Source organism: Chanodichthys erythropterus, chromosome 21 (genome assembly GCF_024489055.1).
Source record: "Chanodichthys erythropterus isolate Z2021 chromosome 21, ASM2448905v1, whole genome shotgun sequence".
Lineage (NCBI taxonomy): Eukaryota > Metazoa > Chordata > Actinopteri > Cypriniformes > Xenocyprididae > Chanodichthys > Chanodichthys erythropterus.
Genome location: NC_090241.1, coordinates 27319128 through 27338668, shown reverse-complemented (window position 1 = coordinate 27338668; position 19541 = coordinate 27319128). Strand labels below are relative to the sequence as shown.

General features: G+C 35.7%; 2 protein-coding genes across 5 annotated transcripts; both read left to right on the top strand.

Moving 5' to 3' along the window:
- The first annotated feature begins 401 nt into the window (after window positions 1–401).
- parp3 (poly (ADP-ribose) polymerase family, member 3) lies at window positions 402–7729 on the top strand. Of its 3 annotated transcripts, none has more exons than XM_067373769.1 (11): window positions 402–519; window positions 1497–1689; window positions 3321–3446; window positions 3557–3736; window positions 3848–3992; window positions 4648–4868; window positions 5103–5258; window positions 5784–5864; window positions 6129–6306; window positions 6516–6659; window positions 6766–7729. In XM_067373769.1, exons 2-11 carry the CDS (start codon window positions 1510–1512, stop codon window positions 6942–6944), a joined length of 1590 nt encoding a protein of 529 aa, XP_067229870.1. In that variant the 5' UTR covers window positions 402–519; window positions 1497–1509; the 3' UTR covers window positions 6945–7729. The 3 variants fall into 3 exon arrangements, with proteins under 3 accessions (XP_067229870.1, XP_067229871.1, XP_067229872.1); XM_067373770.1 differs by lacking the exon at window positions 402–519 and adding an exon at window positions 917–1036; XM_067373771.1 differs by lacking the exon at window positions 402–519 and adding an exon at window positions 1323–1341.
- A 639-nt stretch (window positions 7730–8368) lies between these two features.
- gpr61l (G protein-coupled receptor 61-like) lies at window positions 8369–19294 on the top strand. 2 transcript variants are annotated; one of them, XM_067374371.1, is made up of 3 exons: window positions 8369–8489; window positions 15608–16112; window positions 17582–19294. In XM_067374371.1, exon 3 carries the CDS (start codon window positions 17671–17673, stop codon window positions 18952–18954), a length of 1284 nt encoding a protein of 427 aa, XP_067230472.1. In that variant the 5' UTR covers window positions 8369–8489; window positions 15608–16112; window positions 17582–17670; the 3' UTR covers window positions 18955–19294. The 2 variants fall into 2 exon arrangements, with proteins under 2 accessions (XP_067230472.1, XP_067230473.1); XM_067374372.1 differs by lacking the exons at window positions 8369–8489; window positions 15608–16112 and adding an exon at window positions 16774–16906.
- Window positions 19295–19541: the final 247 nt, after the last annotated feature.

Below are 19541 nucleotides of genomic sequence, written 5' to 3'. Positions count from 1 at the left end.
CTGCCCAAATTAAAACACTTTCTCTGTGACTTTAACTATTTATTTAAAACACTAAAAAAGATTAACAAAAAATGGTCAAATTTATGAATCTGTATGTTGATCTGATGAATGTTACGTAAATTGCTTTATTACCTCTGTATTTTTTTTTTAACGATTGCTTTCCTTTCACTAGGCCTACTTTATGCATTTGTCTTCCTTCATTATTTATATTATGTCATACTTGCAATAAAAAAAAAAAAAAAAATATATATATATATATATATATATATATATATATATATATATATATATATATATATATATATATATTTTTTTTTTTTTTTTTTTTTTTTTTTTTTTTAATTTTAAAAAACTATAGTATGTTTGTATGTTTGTGTAAACTACAGTTACTGTGGTACGAAGGTCTGAGTAACTAGGGAGGGATGTGACGTAAACTTTTTGAAACACGGAAGTCAGGCTGCAGACAGTCCCGAAGTGTGAGAGTGAATCTGCAAACTTTCACTGCACCGTCACTAGCAGGTCAGTGTCATTTCATCTGCTAAATAATAAAATCTCAAATATTTTTTACGAGTCGTATTGCTTTGTAGAATACATGTTGCTACGCTGCAAGTGGAGTGACACTCTTTTTAGCCGCGAGCTTTGCGTTAACGCCATACTTCATGACTGGCCATACCTCATCTTCAGAAACGCGATTCTGAACACTTGCAATTTCACATATAACATTATATGTTTCTTTGTGAACACATTTGTCATTTAGTAAATGTTTTCATTATTGACTAGACACACCCCCGTGGTTTCTATGAAGGCGTTTTAAATTAAGAGAAGCTCTGATAGGCTGCCAGGAAGATCTACGTCACTTACAGTAAACTCCAGCATGTCTGCACATGTTTCAGCAGGACTGTGACTGTGATGAATTATAGTTTACATTTGGAATATATAATATATTGGAATTCATATAAAGAAACATTTGGAATATTTTCTTAATAAATTGTCAGTTGCCTATGTTAGAAGTTCAAAAAAAAAAAGGTTCCTAAAGGTGAAATAATTTAAAATTCATCCTTATGTTTGCTTAACTGTAATACTGTGATAAAAAAAAACTAAAATATTATTTCCTTTTTTTTTTTAAATGTATTTTTAATGTATTAAAGGGATAGTTCACCCAAAAATGAAAATTCTGTAATCATTTACTCAACCTCATGTTGTTCCAAACCTGTATGAGGGGAAAAAGTACTATGGAAGTCAGTTGATACTGTCAACTAGAGTATGTGGTTATCAGCATTCTTCAGAATATCTTCTTTGTGTTCAGCAAAATAACTCATACAGGTTTGGAATAACATAAGGGTGAGTAAATTATGACAGAATTTTAATTTTTGAGTGAACTGTCCCATTAAGTATTGCATATTTTACTAGATCTTGCCTAACTGACTCCACATAACCTCTGATCAATTGTTTATTGAATGTTTTAATATATACAATATTTAAACATCATATTACAGAGAGAAAAAAATAATGGCACCTAAGAGAAGGGCAACATCCAGCACCAAAGCTGGAGGGAAGAAGGTAAAAGAGGAGCCTGAAGCTCCACCAAAGGACAATTTCACCTCTGTCAAAGAGGCCCTGAAAGCAACAGCACCGCAGGTGAAAGGCACAAGGAACCCTGATAGCTTCTGTCATCTATCAAACGCTGAGGTGAGACCAAGCAAGTGTTAAACAATGTACAGTTATGTTTAAACTAACATTAAAGGGTGAGTTTACCCAAAAATGACAATTCTGTCATCATTTACTCACCCTCATGTCATTCCAAATCCATAAGACTTTCATTCACCTATAAGACCCATAAGCATTTTAGCTCAGTTTCCACTACCACTCTGATGCTTCAAAAAGTTCATAAAGAGATCGTAAAACTAATCCATATGAATTGAGTGGTTTAGTCCGAATTTTCTGAAGAGACCCAATCGCTTTATATGATGAACAGATTTAATTTAGGCTTTTATTCACATGGTAAATGGAAGCTCAAGCATGTTAGCTTGACGTGCGAGAACCAGTGAGGTTCAATCTCATGTTACGTAGCACATTTGAGATTCCAGAAGAACCAATGAGGTTTGTTCTCGCGCATTAAGCATGGTTGAGCTTCTGTTTATGTTTGCTGATCAGTGTTTAAATGTGAATAAAATCCTAAATTCAATCTGTTTAGCATATAAAGCAATCAAGTCTCTTCCAAAAATTTGGACTAAACCACTCTTTATGAACTTTTTGAAGCCTCAAAGTGGTAGTTACGTAGCTGTCAACAGAAGAACAGAAATCGCTCAGATTTTATTAAAAATATCTTCATTTGTGTTCCGAAGATGAGCGAAAGTCTAATGGGTTTGGAACAACATGAGAGTGAGTAATTAATGACAGAATTTTCATTCTTGGGTGAACTCTCCCTTTAAAGGGATAGTTCACCCAAAACTGAAAATTTGATGTTTATCTGCTTTCCCCCAGTGCATCCAAGATGTAGATTACTTTTTTTCTTCAGTCGAACGCAAATTATGATTTTTAACTGCAACCGCTGCCGTCTGTCAGTCAAATAATAGCAGTGATTGGGAACTTGAACAATAAGAGTCGAAAAAACGTCCATAGACAAGTCCAAATTAAACCCTGCGGCTCGTGACGACACATTGATGTCCTAAGACACGAAACGATCGGTTTGTGCGAGAAACCGAACAGTATTTATATCATTTTTTACCTCTAATACACCACTATGTCCAACTTCGTTCAGCTTCCGGCTAGTAAGTTCTGATCGCGCTCTGACAACGGAAGTGATGTCTCGCGCTCATTGAAGTATATGCACGAGACATCACTTCCGTCTTCAGAACGCGTTTTTTGACCTCACTAACAGGAAGCTGAACGAAGTTGGACATAGTGGTGTATTAGAGGTAAAAAATTATATAAATACTGTTCGGTTTCTCGCACAAACCGATCGTTTCGTGTCTTAGGACATTAATGTGTCATCACGAGCCGCAGGGTTTAATTTGGATTTGTCTAAGCAAGTTTTATTTACTGTTATAGTTGAAGTTCCCATCTACTGCTATTATTTGACTGACATACGGCAGCGGTTGCAGTTAAAAATCATAATTTGCGTTCGACTGAAGAAAAAAAGTCACCTACATCTTGGATGCACTGGGGGTAAGCAGATAAACCTCAAATTTTCATTTTTGGGTGGACTATCCCTTTAATGTCTTGGGTTCATTGCAAATTGTGTTTTCAGTTGTTGTAGAAATGCAAATTATTACTTGCCCTGATTCACAGAAAAAAACTTGTGTGATCCAAACTAACAGGTTCACGAAGATTACGACTGTATGCTAAACCAAACTAACATTGGAAACAACAACAACAAATTCTATGTAATCCAAGTCTTAGTGTCTGGAGGGAAGTACTATTGCTGGACAAGATGGGGCAGAGTTGTAAGTTGCTTCATTTTTATGTCCATCAAATATGTCACAGTATGATTTGCGTAAATGCTCTTGTAGCTTCTAATGGATGACTTAATTTTCCTGTCTTTCACTGTTTTTAGGGAGAGTCAGGCCAAAACAATTTAGCTGGTCCATCTACCGCTGATGCAGCCGTTAAGATTTTCGAAAAGAAGTTCAAAGAGAAGACCAAGAATAATTGGAGCGATCGAGAAAACTTTGTCTCGCATTCTGGGAAGTACACATTGATAGAGGTAGATGGGGATCAGGATGCAGAAGTGAAGGTAATTTAGCCTGTTCATCAGTTTTTTCAGCAACAAGCCATGTCCTAAGTTATTGTTATTGTCCTAAGACTAACACATTTAACAGTTTCTAATGTTTTGTGTTTCTTGCAGGTGGACACTGTAGACGGTGGAAATGTGAAGGTGAAAAGTGAACAACACGTTCTGCCTTGTACATTGGATGATGCAACTCAAAGACTCATCCGATTCATCTTCAACAACGACATGTTCAAAGAAGCCATGTCCAGCATGAACCTGGGTTAGTTTATTGTGATAGAACTTTGAATCATTAAAGTTCCCTATTATGCTATTTTAAAGGCTCCTAATTTTGTTTTGGAGGTCTCCTACAATAGGTTTACATGCATCAAAAAAAATTAATGTTCTCATAATATACATTGCAGCATCACCTCTTTTCTCACAGTGTCTGAAATGGTTTGATCAAACATTCGGTCTCTCCAAACCCTTCCTTTCTGAGAGCCTGCTCTGCTCTGCTTGGTCACATGACTTTGATCTTTGAAACTTTGAAGAACTTTTTACATTCACAAACAGCTGTATTACATACATGAAAGTTCATATCTGAAAAAGCATAATATGGGGCACTTTAAATGCACTGTAAGTCCCAATTCAATAGCCATGTTACTGAGGTTTGTTTATAACTTGTATTTGGTAGCTGGAGAAAATGTTATATTTTAAAAAGTCAGTGAAATAGACTAGATTACTCAGGGATTCATTTCCCATTTTACATTCATTTCTGAAGGCCACAGGGGTGTTGTGGCATTGTGACTGTAAAATGAATGCGGGGCTTTTTACACCCTATTTGAGCCATATCTACCACTTTTCTGAGCTCCATGTGTAACATTAAATAAGATCCATTTCTGTGAAGGAGTTTCATGTGTCATATATTTCTCTGTCAGATATTAAGAAAATGCCTTTGGGGAAACTCAGCAAGCAGCAGATAGCCAAAGGCTTTGAGGCTTTGGAGGAGATTGAAGCCGCAATAAAGAAGGGGGAACAGAACAAGTTAGAAGAACTCACCAACAAATTCTTCACCATTATTCCTCATAACTTTGGCCGCAACAGACCCCCTATCATCTCTGATGATTCTGTTCTTCAGGGCAAGAAGGAGATGCTTTTGGTGAGATACATAGCAGTTACTGTGTACTAAGAATGTTTCAGTTTCATGAAATATGGCTAGTTGTTACAGTGTTTACTGGGAATATTTCTCAGAATAGGTTTGTTTGATAAAGTCAAATCATACATCTTGGCTAAAACAAAAAAACAAACAAACATTGATCTTGTGTGTTAGTTCAACGGCCAATCTTGATAAGAATGGCCAAAATCCAAACTTTCTTTTGCTTGTATCTTGTAGGTTCTTGCAGACATCGAGGTTGCCCAGAGTCTTAAAGCTGAATCTGAGAAAGCCACAGAAGAAATGAAGGATATGGTGCCTCATCCAGTTGACCAAAATTACCAGTCTCTGAAATGCAAGCTAAGTTTGCTGGATAAGAAATCAAAGGAATATAAGGTTTCAATGCACATCAACATTTATAGTCCACATTGGAAATCAGGGATTCAAAATCTAATTTAAATCTGGTAAACAGACTTTTAAAATGAATAAATGATACATTGTTTATTATCAGCATAACACTGAAAAGTTGAATTAAAGAATTAACAGATTGTCAGAATGTCTTGCTTAAGAATATGACCTAGAAATATTACAGTAGCAAAATTGAAAATATTTTATGTAAATATTGAACTGTAAAATTGTAAATATACATGTCAACTTTTTAACAATAGTTAAAATTTCCAGATTTAAATGAAAATTCCCAGATTTTCCCTGAATGCATGAACATACTTTAAAAACATAATGAATGATGTTATATTATTTAACCTTTGTTATAGTCATTTAAGTCTTTAAGTTATTTAAGTCTATAAGTTATGAGTTAAATTATGGACATTTACTAAGCTTTAAATTGATGTATAGATAATGGGTATAGATAAAGAAAAACTGCAGTATGCTCAGAAGTGCTTTCTCTTTTTTGTATTTAAGATAATTGACAAGTACTTGAGTGCCACTGGACGCAAAGAACTCACTTTAGTGGACGTCTGGGAAGTTGACAGAAATACAGAGGTGAATAGTATTGCATAATTTAAGTTTAAAGCAGTAAACGATAAAAGTAAACAGTAAAATCATAACAGTAAATGTCAAAAAAAAAAAAGTGCAAATGTACTGTCATTTTGAATTCTTGTTAGGTTCACATTAGCTTGCTAACTTCATTTCAAACCAGCAGTGAGAACTCGGCCTCAGTGGGTGTTGAATTCTGTTCATTAGTGAGTCTTCTTATCCTAATTAAATCCTTTGTGTGTGCATTCGTGTGTGTATTTGCTTGTGTAGGCTGAGCGCTTCAGGGAAAATGATGCATTGGAGAACCGGAAGCTGCTTTGGCATGGAACAAACGTGGCAGTGGTTGCAGCCATTCTGAAGAGCGGCCTTCGTATTATGCCCCATTCTGGTGGACGTGTGGGCAGGGGAATCTATTTTGCCTCTGAAAACATAAAATCTGCGGGCTACGGTGAGAAACAGGACCTTCTTTGCATCAGTACAGGCTTCAAATGAAAAAGAACAATAGAAACACATATAAAGTTGAATTAGATACAACATAGTAACATTTCCTTGCATTTCCAGTTTGCAAAAATTGGTAATGTGGTAGGCATTACTCATAGGCTTTTTTTTTTTTTTTATCTCTAAAACTTTTCTTTAACTTCTTTATTGTGTTTGCAGTGCATCCATCCAACAACATTGGCATCATGTTTCTAAATGAAGTTGCTTTGGGAAAAGAACACACCATCACACAGGATGATAGCAGCTTAAGGAAGGCTCCCGCTGGCTATGACAGTGTAGTTGCACGAGGAACCCAAGAACCAGGTTTTTCTAAATACAATCAAAAATCAATACTCATTTCTTTTTATTGACTTGTACAGTATGTTAAAATCTTGGCAATGTTTCAGTCTCTCTTTTTTTTCTTCTTCAGATCCCTCGAAAGATGTCTTCATTGAGTTTGATGGTAAAAAGGTGGCGGTTCCTCAGGGAAAAGCCATAACACAGCAGCAGTACAAAGGAAGTTCCTTCTACAACAGTGAGTATCTCATCTATAAGGAAAGCCAGTGTCGCATCCGATACCTCCTGGAGTTGAAGTTCAATTATTACTAGAGCTGATTTGAAAACGTGGAACTGTAGCTACATATATAGCTACTTGTAAATGCCACTTTTGCTATGTGATTTCACTCTCACATACTGTATAAAGCATTCAATGTTTGAGTTAATTAGTCAGAAAGTGTTTAACTACTACATTACATCTTTATCATGTACTGTAAACTTTGGTTGGTATAGCCTTACATTATGTTTGCTCATTATGCCTTTTCTCAGAGTGAGGTTTGAATGTCTTCCTATCATTACTATTATCTAATTGATATGTTATTCATATTAGAAACACCACTGCTGGTTTCTGTACTGTCATAAAAACTAAGCATATATGTTCACCTCAAAATTAAGAGGGATAAAAGATTGTAATTTTTTTTTTTGAAAGCTTGTTTAGATTATTATTATTATTATTTTTATTTATTTTTTTGTCAATTAAATACTCTTATTTTACACAGAATAAGAGTATTATATATATAAAAAAAATCTTAAGTATGATTGAAGCCTTATTAAATTCTTTGAGAATATTTGCACTAATTTGCACAAATTCAAGCAAGCTGCTCATATATTGCTGTTAATCATGGCTTCTAAAGGAAGTCTAATGCTATTACGGCCCTTTATACTTTTGTTTGGTTAGATGTTTGTTTTACCAAGCATTTATTTGAAGTTGTTTATACAATCATATTGTACTACAAAGGCTATAGATATTATTCCATATATTTTTCTCTTTTATGTTGTAAGCTTTGAAGTAAAGATCTGTTGTAAATGTTAATGTAACTGCTTAGTACTGAAAAAAACTGAAGATAATAAATAATTATAATTATATACTTGTAGTGTTGTGTTCTCCTCATAACCAGTAGATGTCACTTTTCAAAGCACAAAGGTTTTATTTTAACATGTCACGTGTCAGATCATGGCACTGTATGCTATCTGTGAAACTGTGTTCATAAAGGTTAGATTTTCATTATAGAAATTAATCCTTTGCTAGACTTTATGTGCAGTTATAATCAATATGTTGTTCTGAGATGAAGTGGACAGCAGTATAATATCATGAAAAAATGTATATATTTTTGAAAACTATATACAGGGTTTGGACAATGAAACTAAAACACCGGGATTTAGACCACAATAATGTATTAGTATAGTGTAGGGCCTCCTTTATCGGCCAATACAGCATCAATTCATCTTGGGAATGACAGAACAGTGGCCAAATCACTATGTGACTCTGGTGAGGGAAAACTTGCTCCTCCAAAATACCCCAAAATGGCTCAAAAATATTTAATCTGCTGACTGCGCAGGCCATAGAAGATGTTCAACTTCACTTTCATGTTCAACAAACCATTCTGTCACAAGTCTTGCTATGTGTATTGCTACATCATCATGCTAATACAGGGTACAATGTTTGAACCATTAGGTGCACATGGTCCTCGAGAATGGTTCAGTAGTCCTTGGCAGTGAAGCTCCAAATCAAGCACAGTAGGGGATGCCATGAAATTGCTGCCCAAACCATCACTGATCCATTCCCGTGCTTCACTCTGGGCTGCAACAGTCAGACTGGTAAGCCTTGTAAAGAAGGATTTGGAGAATAAGACATTTCACATTGTCCACAGCCCAAAATTTGCACTGTTGGCACAATTGAATCTGGCGTTTGGCTATAGCAGCCCGACCATGACCACAACTCCGTGGAACTCCTGTCCAGATCCGGCATACATCTGTTATGCATGTTATGATGATCTGGGCCACATGTGGTGTGGAAGGATGGCATTAGGGTGTACCGCTTCTGTTTGCCAGATCTGAGCCACGAGCATGCTGAGCCATAGCAATGCCACATGTCAGCCAAGAGCAAAGAAATAAACGAGAACAGAACTTTATTTGAGACACAAAATCTTTATTTATTTTTTATAGAATCATCTTAGCATTAAAAAGCCTGTTAACAAGCAGAATTACTGTAGAAAAAAAAACAAAAAAAAAAAACAGAAAAAAGAGACAAACACAAGATCTACTGACTTCAGCCACAGCCTTAGATGAAATCAACTGATAAAAGACATTAAATCTCTCCAGAGGAGGATTAACTCCACAAACAGCATTACAGCTTCACATATTAGGCCTACTAACCAGATTGACTTTATTTCTGTCATTCATTTACAGAACTTTAATGCTCATGTTTGTTTAATTTGAAGTCACTGTAATAGTGATTCATGTTTCCATTAGTTGGGCTCTTAACTGATAGGTTTGTTTTCTCTATGCTGTGATAGTGTCAAACACATTTTCATGATGATTTTTAGGGTATGTTTAAATGACAACGATATGTCCCTAATGTTCTGTAAAGGTTTCGAATTTTCGTCACCTTTAGAGAACTTTTATGGAACATTGCGCAAGGACACAAGAACGCCTCCTTCTACGTGGGTGTTTTATAGAAAATAATAAAGTTTAAAGTCACTGTTATGGAGGTGAGTGTTTGCTTTAGATGGGCTCTTGATATTTTAACATTGGATTTACTCTGGCTGCTTTAACTGTGTTTCCAAAACACACTGTTATAACAAAAATTGCAAGAGAAATTCTGATCAGATGAATCTGGTTATTTAATAATGGTGATTAAACAGCATCACGGATTGTCCTGATAACACTGGGAGTCTAAACTCTGAGTGTGTTAACTGTTAGTTTTGCATTAATCAATAGTTAGTTTTTTTTTCTTCTTTTTTTTTTTTTTTACAAGTTTTATTTATTTTTTAAGTTCATCATAGACATCATGAATCAGCATATGAACCTCAACAATGGCGACAATAATTGTGACAATTTTGTGACTTTAGTAGCTTGTTTTGTGATGCTCAGAACTGATGTTTATCTGAAAATTTACATGATCCTGTCTGAATAATTTCTGCACATGGATAAAAACTTCCAAAGAATCACAGCAGAGCAGGATTTTATGCATATTCATAGAACTACAGCAGCATTAAAGGAATACAATATTCAGAGATCAATGAATAAGGCCACTGTATGATGATGAAATCATCAACAATGAGCAAACAAACCATTTGATCAGATTTTTTTTCTTACAATTTTTTTGTAACAAGTGATTTGTAATAAGTGAAGATGCAGAGATCTAGAGAGATCTGTTAGAGATTAATGTTCTGTTTCTGTTATCTGAGTTTTGTGAGGTCACCATTGTGCTGAAGAGTAGAGCCTGTGCTTCAGTCAGTGATGAGCCAAAAACACTGATGTTATGCTACTGTTACGACCAACTCGTAACCGCAACAAAGATGGGACAGCCACACTACTGAATTAATAATAATAATTAATATTTATTACAAAATCTAGGGGTTTAGACAATACAAAATGCAGACAACGATCGATCCTGAAGCGAGGCAAACCGAGGCCAGCCGGAGATGATGTCAACTCTCCCTGCTCTGCTCATTGCATGAAACCACGGCATATATCTCCACCTCCTAATGGGAATCAGGTGTCCTGCATCTCTGCGGCCACCTACAACACAAGAAAAAACAAAACCAGCAAATACCAAGAAAGATAAACACACCCATACCCATAACACTACATATTGCTTTATTTAAAGGCTGCAGTAACTGTGTAGTTGCTGATGCAGTGATACAGCACTCGCATTAGCTCATGCATGTGCTTCTGTCAGCTAATGACTTACTGCAAAAGATTTGCATTTTAAAGAAAAGGTGTCATGATAATAATCTGGGTAATACCTGTAAAGAGCTTTTTTTTTTTTTTTGTAAGACATTTAAGAAAAATTAGTTTTTGTTTGAACAGCCACATTTGTTAGTCAATTTAGTTCTAAATTTCAATTCAATTTTTTGACAAGGGCAGCAGGGATGTTCTGAGAACATTACCAAATAAAATATGGTTCCCTAAACATTCAGAGAGCATCCTGAATGTTCTGTGAAGGTCCGCCAAATAACGTCCCCCAAACCTTAAAAGAACTCCACATCGTGACCATCTCTGATTGTTCTGGGAACGTTACTAGGCAACGTCCTTAACACCAGTATGGCTCCATTACGAGATTTCAATGATGGTCTGTTTTGTTTCGTTACAAGATTTCAATGATGGTCTGTTTTGTTTCGTTATGAGATTTCAATGATGGTCTGTTTAGCTCCTTTAGGAGTCCTCAATAGCAGTCAGTTTTGTTCCTTTACGAGATCTCAATGACTGTCAGTTTTGCTTCATTACGAGATTTCAAGGGCAGTCGATTTTGTTCCTTTGCAAGATCTCAACGACAGTCGGTTTTGTTTCTTTACAAGACTTCAATGACGGTCGGTTTAATTTGGTTATGAGATTTCAATGACGGTCGACTTTGTTCCTTAACAAGATTTTATTGACAGTTGGTTTTGTGCCGTTACGAGATCCTGATGGTCGGTTTTGTTCAGTTGCGAGATTTCAATGACGGTTGGTTTTGTTAAATTGTGAGATCTCAATGATGGTTGGTTTTGTTCCATTAAGAGATCTCAATGATGGTCAGTTTTATACCGTTATAAGATTTCAATGACAGTCAAGTTTGAAACGATTCAAACTGTTGGTTTTGTTTTGTGACAAGATTTCAATGACGGTTGGTTTTGTTCAGTTACAAGATTTCAATGTCGGTCGGTTTTATTTCGTTACGAGATTTCAATGATGGTTGGTTTTGTTCCTTTAGGAGATCTCAATGATGGTCTTTTTTTTCCGTTACAAGATTTTAATGATGGTCGGTTTTCAGTGTCAATTTTATTTGGTTACAATATTTCAATGACAGTTCATTTTTTTTCCATTACAAGATTTTAATGACGATCAATGATTAGAATGATTTCTGAAGAATCATGTGACACTTAAGACTGGAGTAATGGCTGATTAAAATTCAGCTTTGCATCACAGAAATAAATTATTTAAAATATATTAAAATAGAAAACCATTATTTTAAATTGTAATATTTCACAATATTTTCTTTCTTTCTTTTTTTACATTTTTTTCTGTATTTTTGATCAAATAAATGTAAGCTTGATGAGCATATGAAACTTTCAAAAACATTAAAAATAGTTATGAAAAAAAATTAAAATCCAAGTAAGTTGTAAGAATTAAGTAAAGTACTTAAAATTTGTAATGTGAAACTAACTAACTGTATATGATGTAACATAGGAATTATTTTTGCCCCAGGGTTACACCCTTTATTCAGTACAGTTCATGGCAACTGTACCGGGGCATTATTTGATGTGTTGATTGAACTATTTTACACCAGGGTTATACTCTTTCATGCAGTACAGCTTATTGTGACTGGACTGGGGCATTAGGACCCACTCGGGCAATAGCTGGCCTCTCTAATGCCTCTTCTAGCAGATACCCAGTCTACTATCCAGATATAGACCAGGCTCAACCTTATTAAGTTTCAGTGGGTGTGCAGGTAAAAGCTTTAGGTTGATTACTGCAAAGCTTTTTGAGCACCTTGTTAGTACCATTGTGCTCTTCAGCAACACTCTTCAGCACAATGGTAACCCCAAAAACTCAGACATACCAGAAACCATTTTAAATTCCAAAATAATAGAACATTGTTCTATTGAACTATTGTTCCTTAACAAGATTTCAATGACGGTCGGTTTTATTCGGTTATGAGATTTCAATGTTGATTGGATTTGTTGTGTTATGAGATTTCAATAGCGGTCTGTTTTGCTGGGTTATGATATTTCAATGATGGTCGACTTTGTTCCTTAACAAGATTTTAATGACAGTTGGTTTTGTGCTGTTACAAGATTTCTATGATGGTCAGTGTTGTTCGATTACGAGATCTCAACGATGGTCAGTTTTGTTCAATTGTGAGATCTCAATGATGGTTGGATTTGTTCCATTAAGAGATTTCAGGGATGGTCAGTTTTGTTCCTTAACGAGATTTTAATGACAGTTGATTTGGCTCTATTACAAGATTTCAATGATGGTCAGTTTTGTTTCTTTGTTTTTTTACGAGATTTCAAAGATAGTCTGGTTTGTTTCATTATGAGATTTTAATGATGATCTGTTTAGTTCCTTTAGGAGATCTCAATAGCAGTCAGTTTCGTTCCTTTACGAGATTTCAATGACTGTCGGTTATGTTTCATTATGAGATTTCATTGACGAGCGGTTTTGTTCCTTTACAAGGTTTCATTGACAGTTATTTTTTTTTCCATTACAAGATTTCAATGATGGTCGGTTTTGTTCCACTATGAGATTTAAATGACGGTCTAAATTCTGTTCTTTTTAACCTTCCATTAATTAATTCTGAAAGACAGGTTCCCAGGTTCCAAAAAATATTAATCAGCACAACTGTTTCCAACACTGATAATAAATCAGCAAATTAGAATGATTTGAAGGATCATGTGACACTGAAGACTGGAATAATGTCTGATTAAAATTCAGCTTTGCCTCACAGAAATAAATACAATTTTAAAGTATAGTAAAACAGAAAACCATTATTTTAAATTGTAATAATATTTCACAATATTACTGTGTTTTTCTGTATTTTTGATCAAATAAATGCAGGCTTGATGAGCATATGAGACTTCTTTCAAAAACATTAAAAATAGAGTGCTTCCATGTAAGTTGTAAGAACTAAGTACTACATAATTTGTAATGTGAAACTAACTAACTATCTGTAAATGATTTAGAGATTATTTTTGCTCCCCTTATATTCAGTACAGTTTACAGCAACTGTAGTGGGGCATTAGGCAGTATGTGACACATGAACTATTTTACACCACAGTTACACTCTTGATATAGTACAGCTTATTAGTTTTGTACTGGGGTATTGGGACCCACCGACCTTTCTAATACTTCTTCTAGCAGTTACTCAATCTACCAGAAGATCTTTCATCCAGACACAAGGCAGGCTCAACCTCGCTTTGCTTCAGTGGGTATGGAGAGAAAAACTTTAGATTCTCAAGCATATTGTTAGTACCACTGTGCTCTTCAGCAACACTCTACTCAGACATACCAGAAACCATTTTAAATTCCAAAATAATACAACATTAAACACTAACAGATCTCCTTCTGTATTAATATTGAGCAAAACACATGAAATAACACTTAATTTTAACACTGGCCCTTCCTTTAACATTCAGAAGCAAAGCATGCTGGGAACTAGAATTCTGCTGTAACTTATTCCGTAAATGCACCCATTTGTGCAAAATAACATTCACATTTATAAGGATCAAACCTTATGAATTTTACATATAATGCTATTTTGTCTTAATATTTGTCGAAATATAGCCATACATGGTCAATGTATATATTGCAGTACATTAAAAAATATAAGCACTAGTTTCCCATATGGAAATATATTATGTAATATTGGGCGGAGCTCTCCTGTTTGTCAGATCTTGACCACAATCAGGCCATAGCAATGCCACATGTCAGCCAAGAGCAAAGAAATAATCCAGAACTGGACTGTATCTGAGCCACAAAATATTTATATATTATTTATAGGATGATCTCAGCATTAACAAGCCTGTTAACAAGCAGAATCACTGAAGGAAAGAAGAGAACAGAAAAAAAAGAGACTAACAGAAACACAGTTTCATTGTCCAGCCCCTGTATATGTTTAAATAAAATTAAGGTCAATAATTTTTGTAAAATTGATATAAAGTGATTTCTTTTAATGCATACTATTACAGACATTCCTGTATTTAATAGCCTTTTAATCTAAATATGTTTTTCAGCATTTTAACACAGAAATCTCAAATTTCTATAAGCATACATGAACTTTTGTCTAAACTTTAAGTAATTATTAATTTACATTTTGTTTACCTCATATATTATAAATATATGTATCTCCAATTATATAGTGTTGGGTTTTTTAAATATTTGTTTTTTATATTAATGTGTATTTTTAGCTACTTGTCTCCACAACATATGGAATAACAAGCAGCTGCTAACAAGAGAAATATTACATGTAAAAGAAAATCATTATGCTTTGAATGATTTTCAGACCTTTATGTATAAGGTCAATCAAATACAAATGATAATTACAAAACAATATGTTCCTCTTTCAGTAAAATATCATGAATTATGTTGTTATCCATTTAAAAAAAAAAAAAAAAAACAAGGGAAATATTACATTTAGTATTTTTGAATGGTCCCAGATATTTTCTATAAGATGCACTAGACATGTAGAGTCTCTAAGAAAAAAAAAATTGCTGGATCCCATGAGGCAGTATTTAAAGTATTTTGGCATGATTCGGAATTTTTTCTTCTCCCACCATGACCTATATCTGAGTGAAACAGCTTATCGAACAAGAAAAATTTGGGGCGGGACTTGATTTTGTCCTTCAGGAATTGATTGGATGGTTGCCCACCATAGTCCAAGATTGGAGGTGCAAATTGGATGCCCCACCATCGCACAAGTAAACATGTCATCAGAGAAGAGAACAGAAGTTGATGCAAAATGGAGGGGAAGTTATTTTGATTAAAGATTATGAGGGCAAATTAAAAAAAAAAAAAAAAAAAATGATGTGCACAGATAAATCATTTATAATTAATTGCAAAATAAATACTAACATTCCATAAAAAATAAGAATTGTCAACTTCTGATGCAGTTTTAGACTGTTTTTTATTTTTATTTTTGTGTGAATGTCTCATATATTTGAAAAATATCCTTACATGTGACTTGGTCGAGCTACAATGGACCATAAAATATCTTTTTGATTAATGGTGTGCAGTAGGACCCAGGGGATGACTGCCACTCTGGAGGACAGAGGAGTATGTGTCTGTTTGAAAGAGGAAGAAAAAAAATCACAGAGATACAATGTGTGACAGTCACAGCCCTCCACAGCACCGGACACTGTGGAAGAGCATCCTGACGGACACCGGCCTAAGTGGTGCGAATACTGATCAACACTACTGGAAGCAGGAAGAGCAGGTGGGACCATATCCATTCTGCTTCACTTGGGTTTTGTTAGATAGAAAGAGAAACCTGTATGAACTTTTCTTCTTAGAGCTGGGGCTTTCCTGGATGATAATACTATTTGATGTATCATGATCCACTCCGGTTGGTCTCCACTGAACTCACCTGAGATGTCGAGTGTTGAAACACTGGCCTCCTATGGGATTGCACTGCTCTTGTTTTAATGCCTGCAGAAGTTTCTACACGTGTGAAAATACGTCCAGATGTTCAAATCCCAAATCTGATTGGAGAGGCAAAGAAAACATCCCAGAAGTTGACAGGTAAGAAAACTCACATTATCTTCTTTCACTAATAATGTTATGTGTCATGGCAACAGCAGAGCACAACCTGACATGACCTGGCAGGTCATTCATTTTAATTTAGTGGAAAATGTGTTTTCAAATTTCTAGAGAAGTGAGTTAAAGTTCATGGGGCTGTGGTGTCTGTGGGTCGGGGGAGGGGAAGGGTCAGCGCGTAGGTGGGTGTTGTGGGGAGGCCACAGCACACAATCAGGTATGACTCATTCGTGACTCCCACTGACAAAAAACAACAATAACAACAGTCATGTATTCCTCAACTTCATTGATCTCTGAAGGTCAACAACCCATTTGTGCAAAATAACATGCTCCTGTTGGGTGAAAGCAATCTGTCAGTTGCCAACAAGGAAGGACAGGATGTTGTTCTGCCCTCATTAGCATATAGAGCGACCTGGTGAGTGGGTTGGGGGAAAACATAGGGGAGATTTTCCATGAAGACTGAAGTAAAAGGAAATTGACACAAATTCTGGGAATGATCTGGCACCTACAGAGTTGCTCAATAATTTAAAGAAAATCTACTCTCTTAGAGAAATGATTTCCAATATGCATTCAGGATTTATTCATTAACTTTGTATGAGGGGATTTCCTTTCCATTCGCACTCAATTGTTTAGTGCGTGTATAATAACAGCCTTAGTTTTCTGATAATAATTGCATGTTTAATTTGACATGAAGGGGATTTTGCTCTCTCTCTCTCTCTCTCTCTCACTGAATGATGAGTGATGGAGGCGTTACAGATTTACATAACTAATCATTATGAGTATGAAACAGTCACTAATCCTTTTAATGACCCTTTGCACAATGAATTATGGCGTAATATTCTTTTACCCTCTTAAAGACTGTGGTTTGCAATATGCAGCATCACAGTCTATACAATTTTAGGTTTTTTTGGGAACTGTTTTTTGATATATTTTGTTTGCATGTTTAACAATGTTCAGCTTTTCAGCTACATCATTCTGATTTTGATCATTTTGATATTGGCATTTTCATATATTAATTACATATTTATCTACTAACTTTATATCAACATGAGTTGATCTATACGTACGTACACACACATCCACATATATGTATGTGTATGTGTGTATACACACACATATATATATATATAGAGAGAGAGAGAGAGAGAGAGAGATCAGTTTGTTGATATATTTTGTTTGACTTTCAAACAATTTTCAGCTTCCAACAGTTTTTTTCCATAATTGTTTAAAAAAAAAAAAACGGACAAATATAATACATATTTATAAAATATCTAACTATATTAAGTTATCTATTATATTAAAAATACATCTAGAATTAACATTTATATTTATATGTGAAAGTCACATTTTTGATAAATGTCTGTAAAATTAATGTACATGTACTTACAAACTTTGCTCTGTGACATGACATCACATGAAATACAGTATTAATAGATCTTCTCGTTTCTTCTCAGAGATGGTTTCAACACAAACGCTTGACAAACAGAAGAGAAAACAGCATTTATGCATGGAGAAGCCTGATTTCATCTCAAGCCCGTGAAGTATGGAGAAAGCTGTGCCAGGTCTGATGCTGGGTCTCCTGACCAATCACACAACTCCAAATGACACTTCCGGCCAGCGCACAACCAAGCCTACCCCTCCCAGCATGGAGGAGGTTATCCACTCGCAGTCCCAGATTAAGGATCTTGTTGGGCTGTTTTGCATGGTGACCCTTAACCTGGCAGCGCTACTGGGCAACAGCGGAGTCATGGTGGCCATTGCCCGAGCTCCTCATATGAAAAAATACGTGTTTGTGTGTCATCTTTGTGCAGTTGACTTGCTTTGTGCTATATTGTTGATGCCTCTCGGTATAGTGTCTAGTTCTCCGCTCTTTAGCACTGTAGCGTTTACCGTTCTAGAGTGCCAGGTGTACATCTTTTTAAACGTGTTCCTCATCTGTGCCTCTATTCTTACTGTAACTGCGATCAGTATTGAACGCTACTACTATATCGTTCATCCTATGCGATACGAGGTGAAGATGACTCTAAATCTTGCGCTTGGTGTTATGGTCTTCATTTGGGTCAAATCCATCCTGCTGGCTTTGGTTACACTTCTCGGTTGGCCAGCGTATGGGAACCAAAGCTCCATTGCAGCAGCCCATTGCTCTTTACACTGGAGCCACAGTCGCCTCAGGAAGGTTTTTGCTATTCTCTTCAGCGTGCTTTGCTTCTTGGTCCCCGCTGTTGTGATTTTTGCAGTATATTGCAATGTATACAAAGTCGCACGAACAGCTGCCCGTCAGCATGTACCATTGCCCAGCTGGACGGCCGACCAAGCTAAGCGTCGCTCGGATTCCATCAACAGCCAGACCACTATTATCACCACCACCCGCAGCCTGCCCCAGAGATTGTCTCCTGAGAGAGTTTTTGGTGGCGGAAAGGCTGCTATCACTCTGGTTGTCATTGTGGGCCAGTTTCTTATCTGCTGGCTCCCGTACTTCAGTTTCCACCTTCACATGTCCATCACCACTCCACTTCAGAGCCCAGGGGACATCGAAGAGGCCGTCACATGGCTAGCGTATTCCTCGTTCGCTGTGAATCCGTTCTTCTACGGTCTTCTGAACAGACAGATCCGCGAGGAACTGATAAAACTGAGAAAATGTTGCGGCAGTAGACCCGTTGAACTTCGAGCCTCCAGTCATGAAGGTTCCATCCAGGAAAACTTTCTTCAGTTTCTGCAAAGGACCAACAGCACAGCTGAGACCACCAGGCCCAGTTGCGGCAATTCCAGTCCAAGGAATACTGAGGATCAGGGTGCCAGGTTACCTGGCCAGATCCCTGAGGAATGACTTGGAAAAAGTGTGAGTACTGGTATGAATAAAGGTCTTGACTTTTGATTTTTTGTTTTTATTAAGAAGAGCATTATGTGCATGACTCTAATTCTACATTAAATTCATGCAAAATCAGATCTATATGCTCTTTGGACAAGTGTGATCTATTTAATTTGTTGTTATCAGTGGCAACAGTAAGTATTCATTATAAGATTAAATATCAAATTCCTTTTGTTACATGTTGATTTATTTCCATCTGTTACAATGTTGAGTTAATTGGCAATTGCTCTCATTTATAATATCAACACTTATACTCAATAATTACCATTATTTAATTTTGTCTGTTAATGGTGTGTGGAGCCACTATATTGATATTATCATGACACAAATAGTCATTAATAATAATAATATGTAAAAAAAAAAAAAAACTGGGAAAATAAAACATTTTTTGTTACGTTTGAGATGTGCTTTAATGCCTCACTCTAAGGCCACTGTATTGTATATTAAGAAGTTTCTCACTCCATTACCAAGCCTAATTCAGTTTTCATTCAGAAAAAAAAAACCTTCTTCATGTTTCTGAGGGAGCTCTGATGTTCATTGCTAAT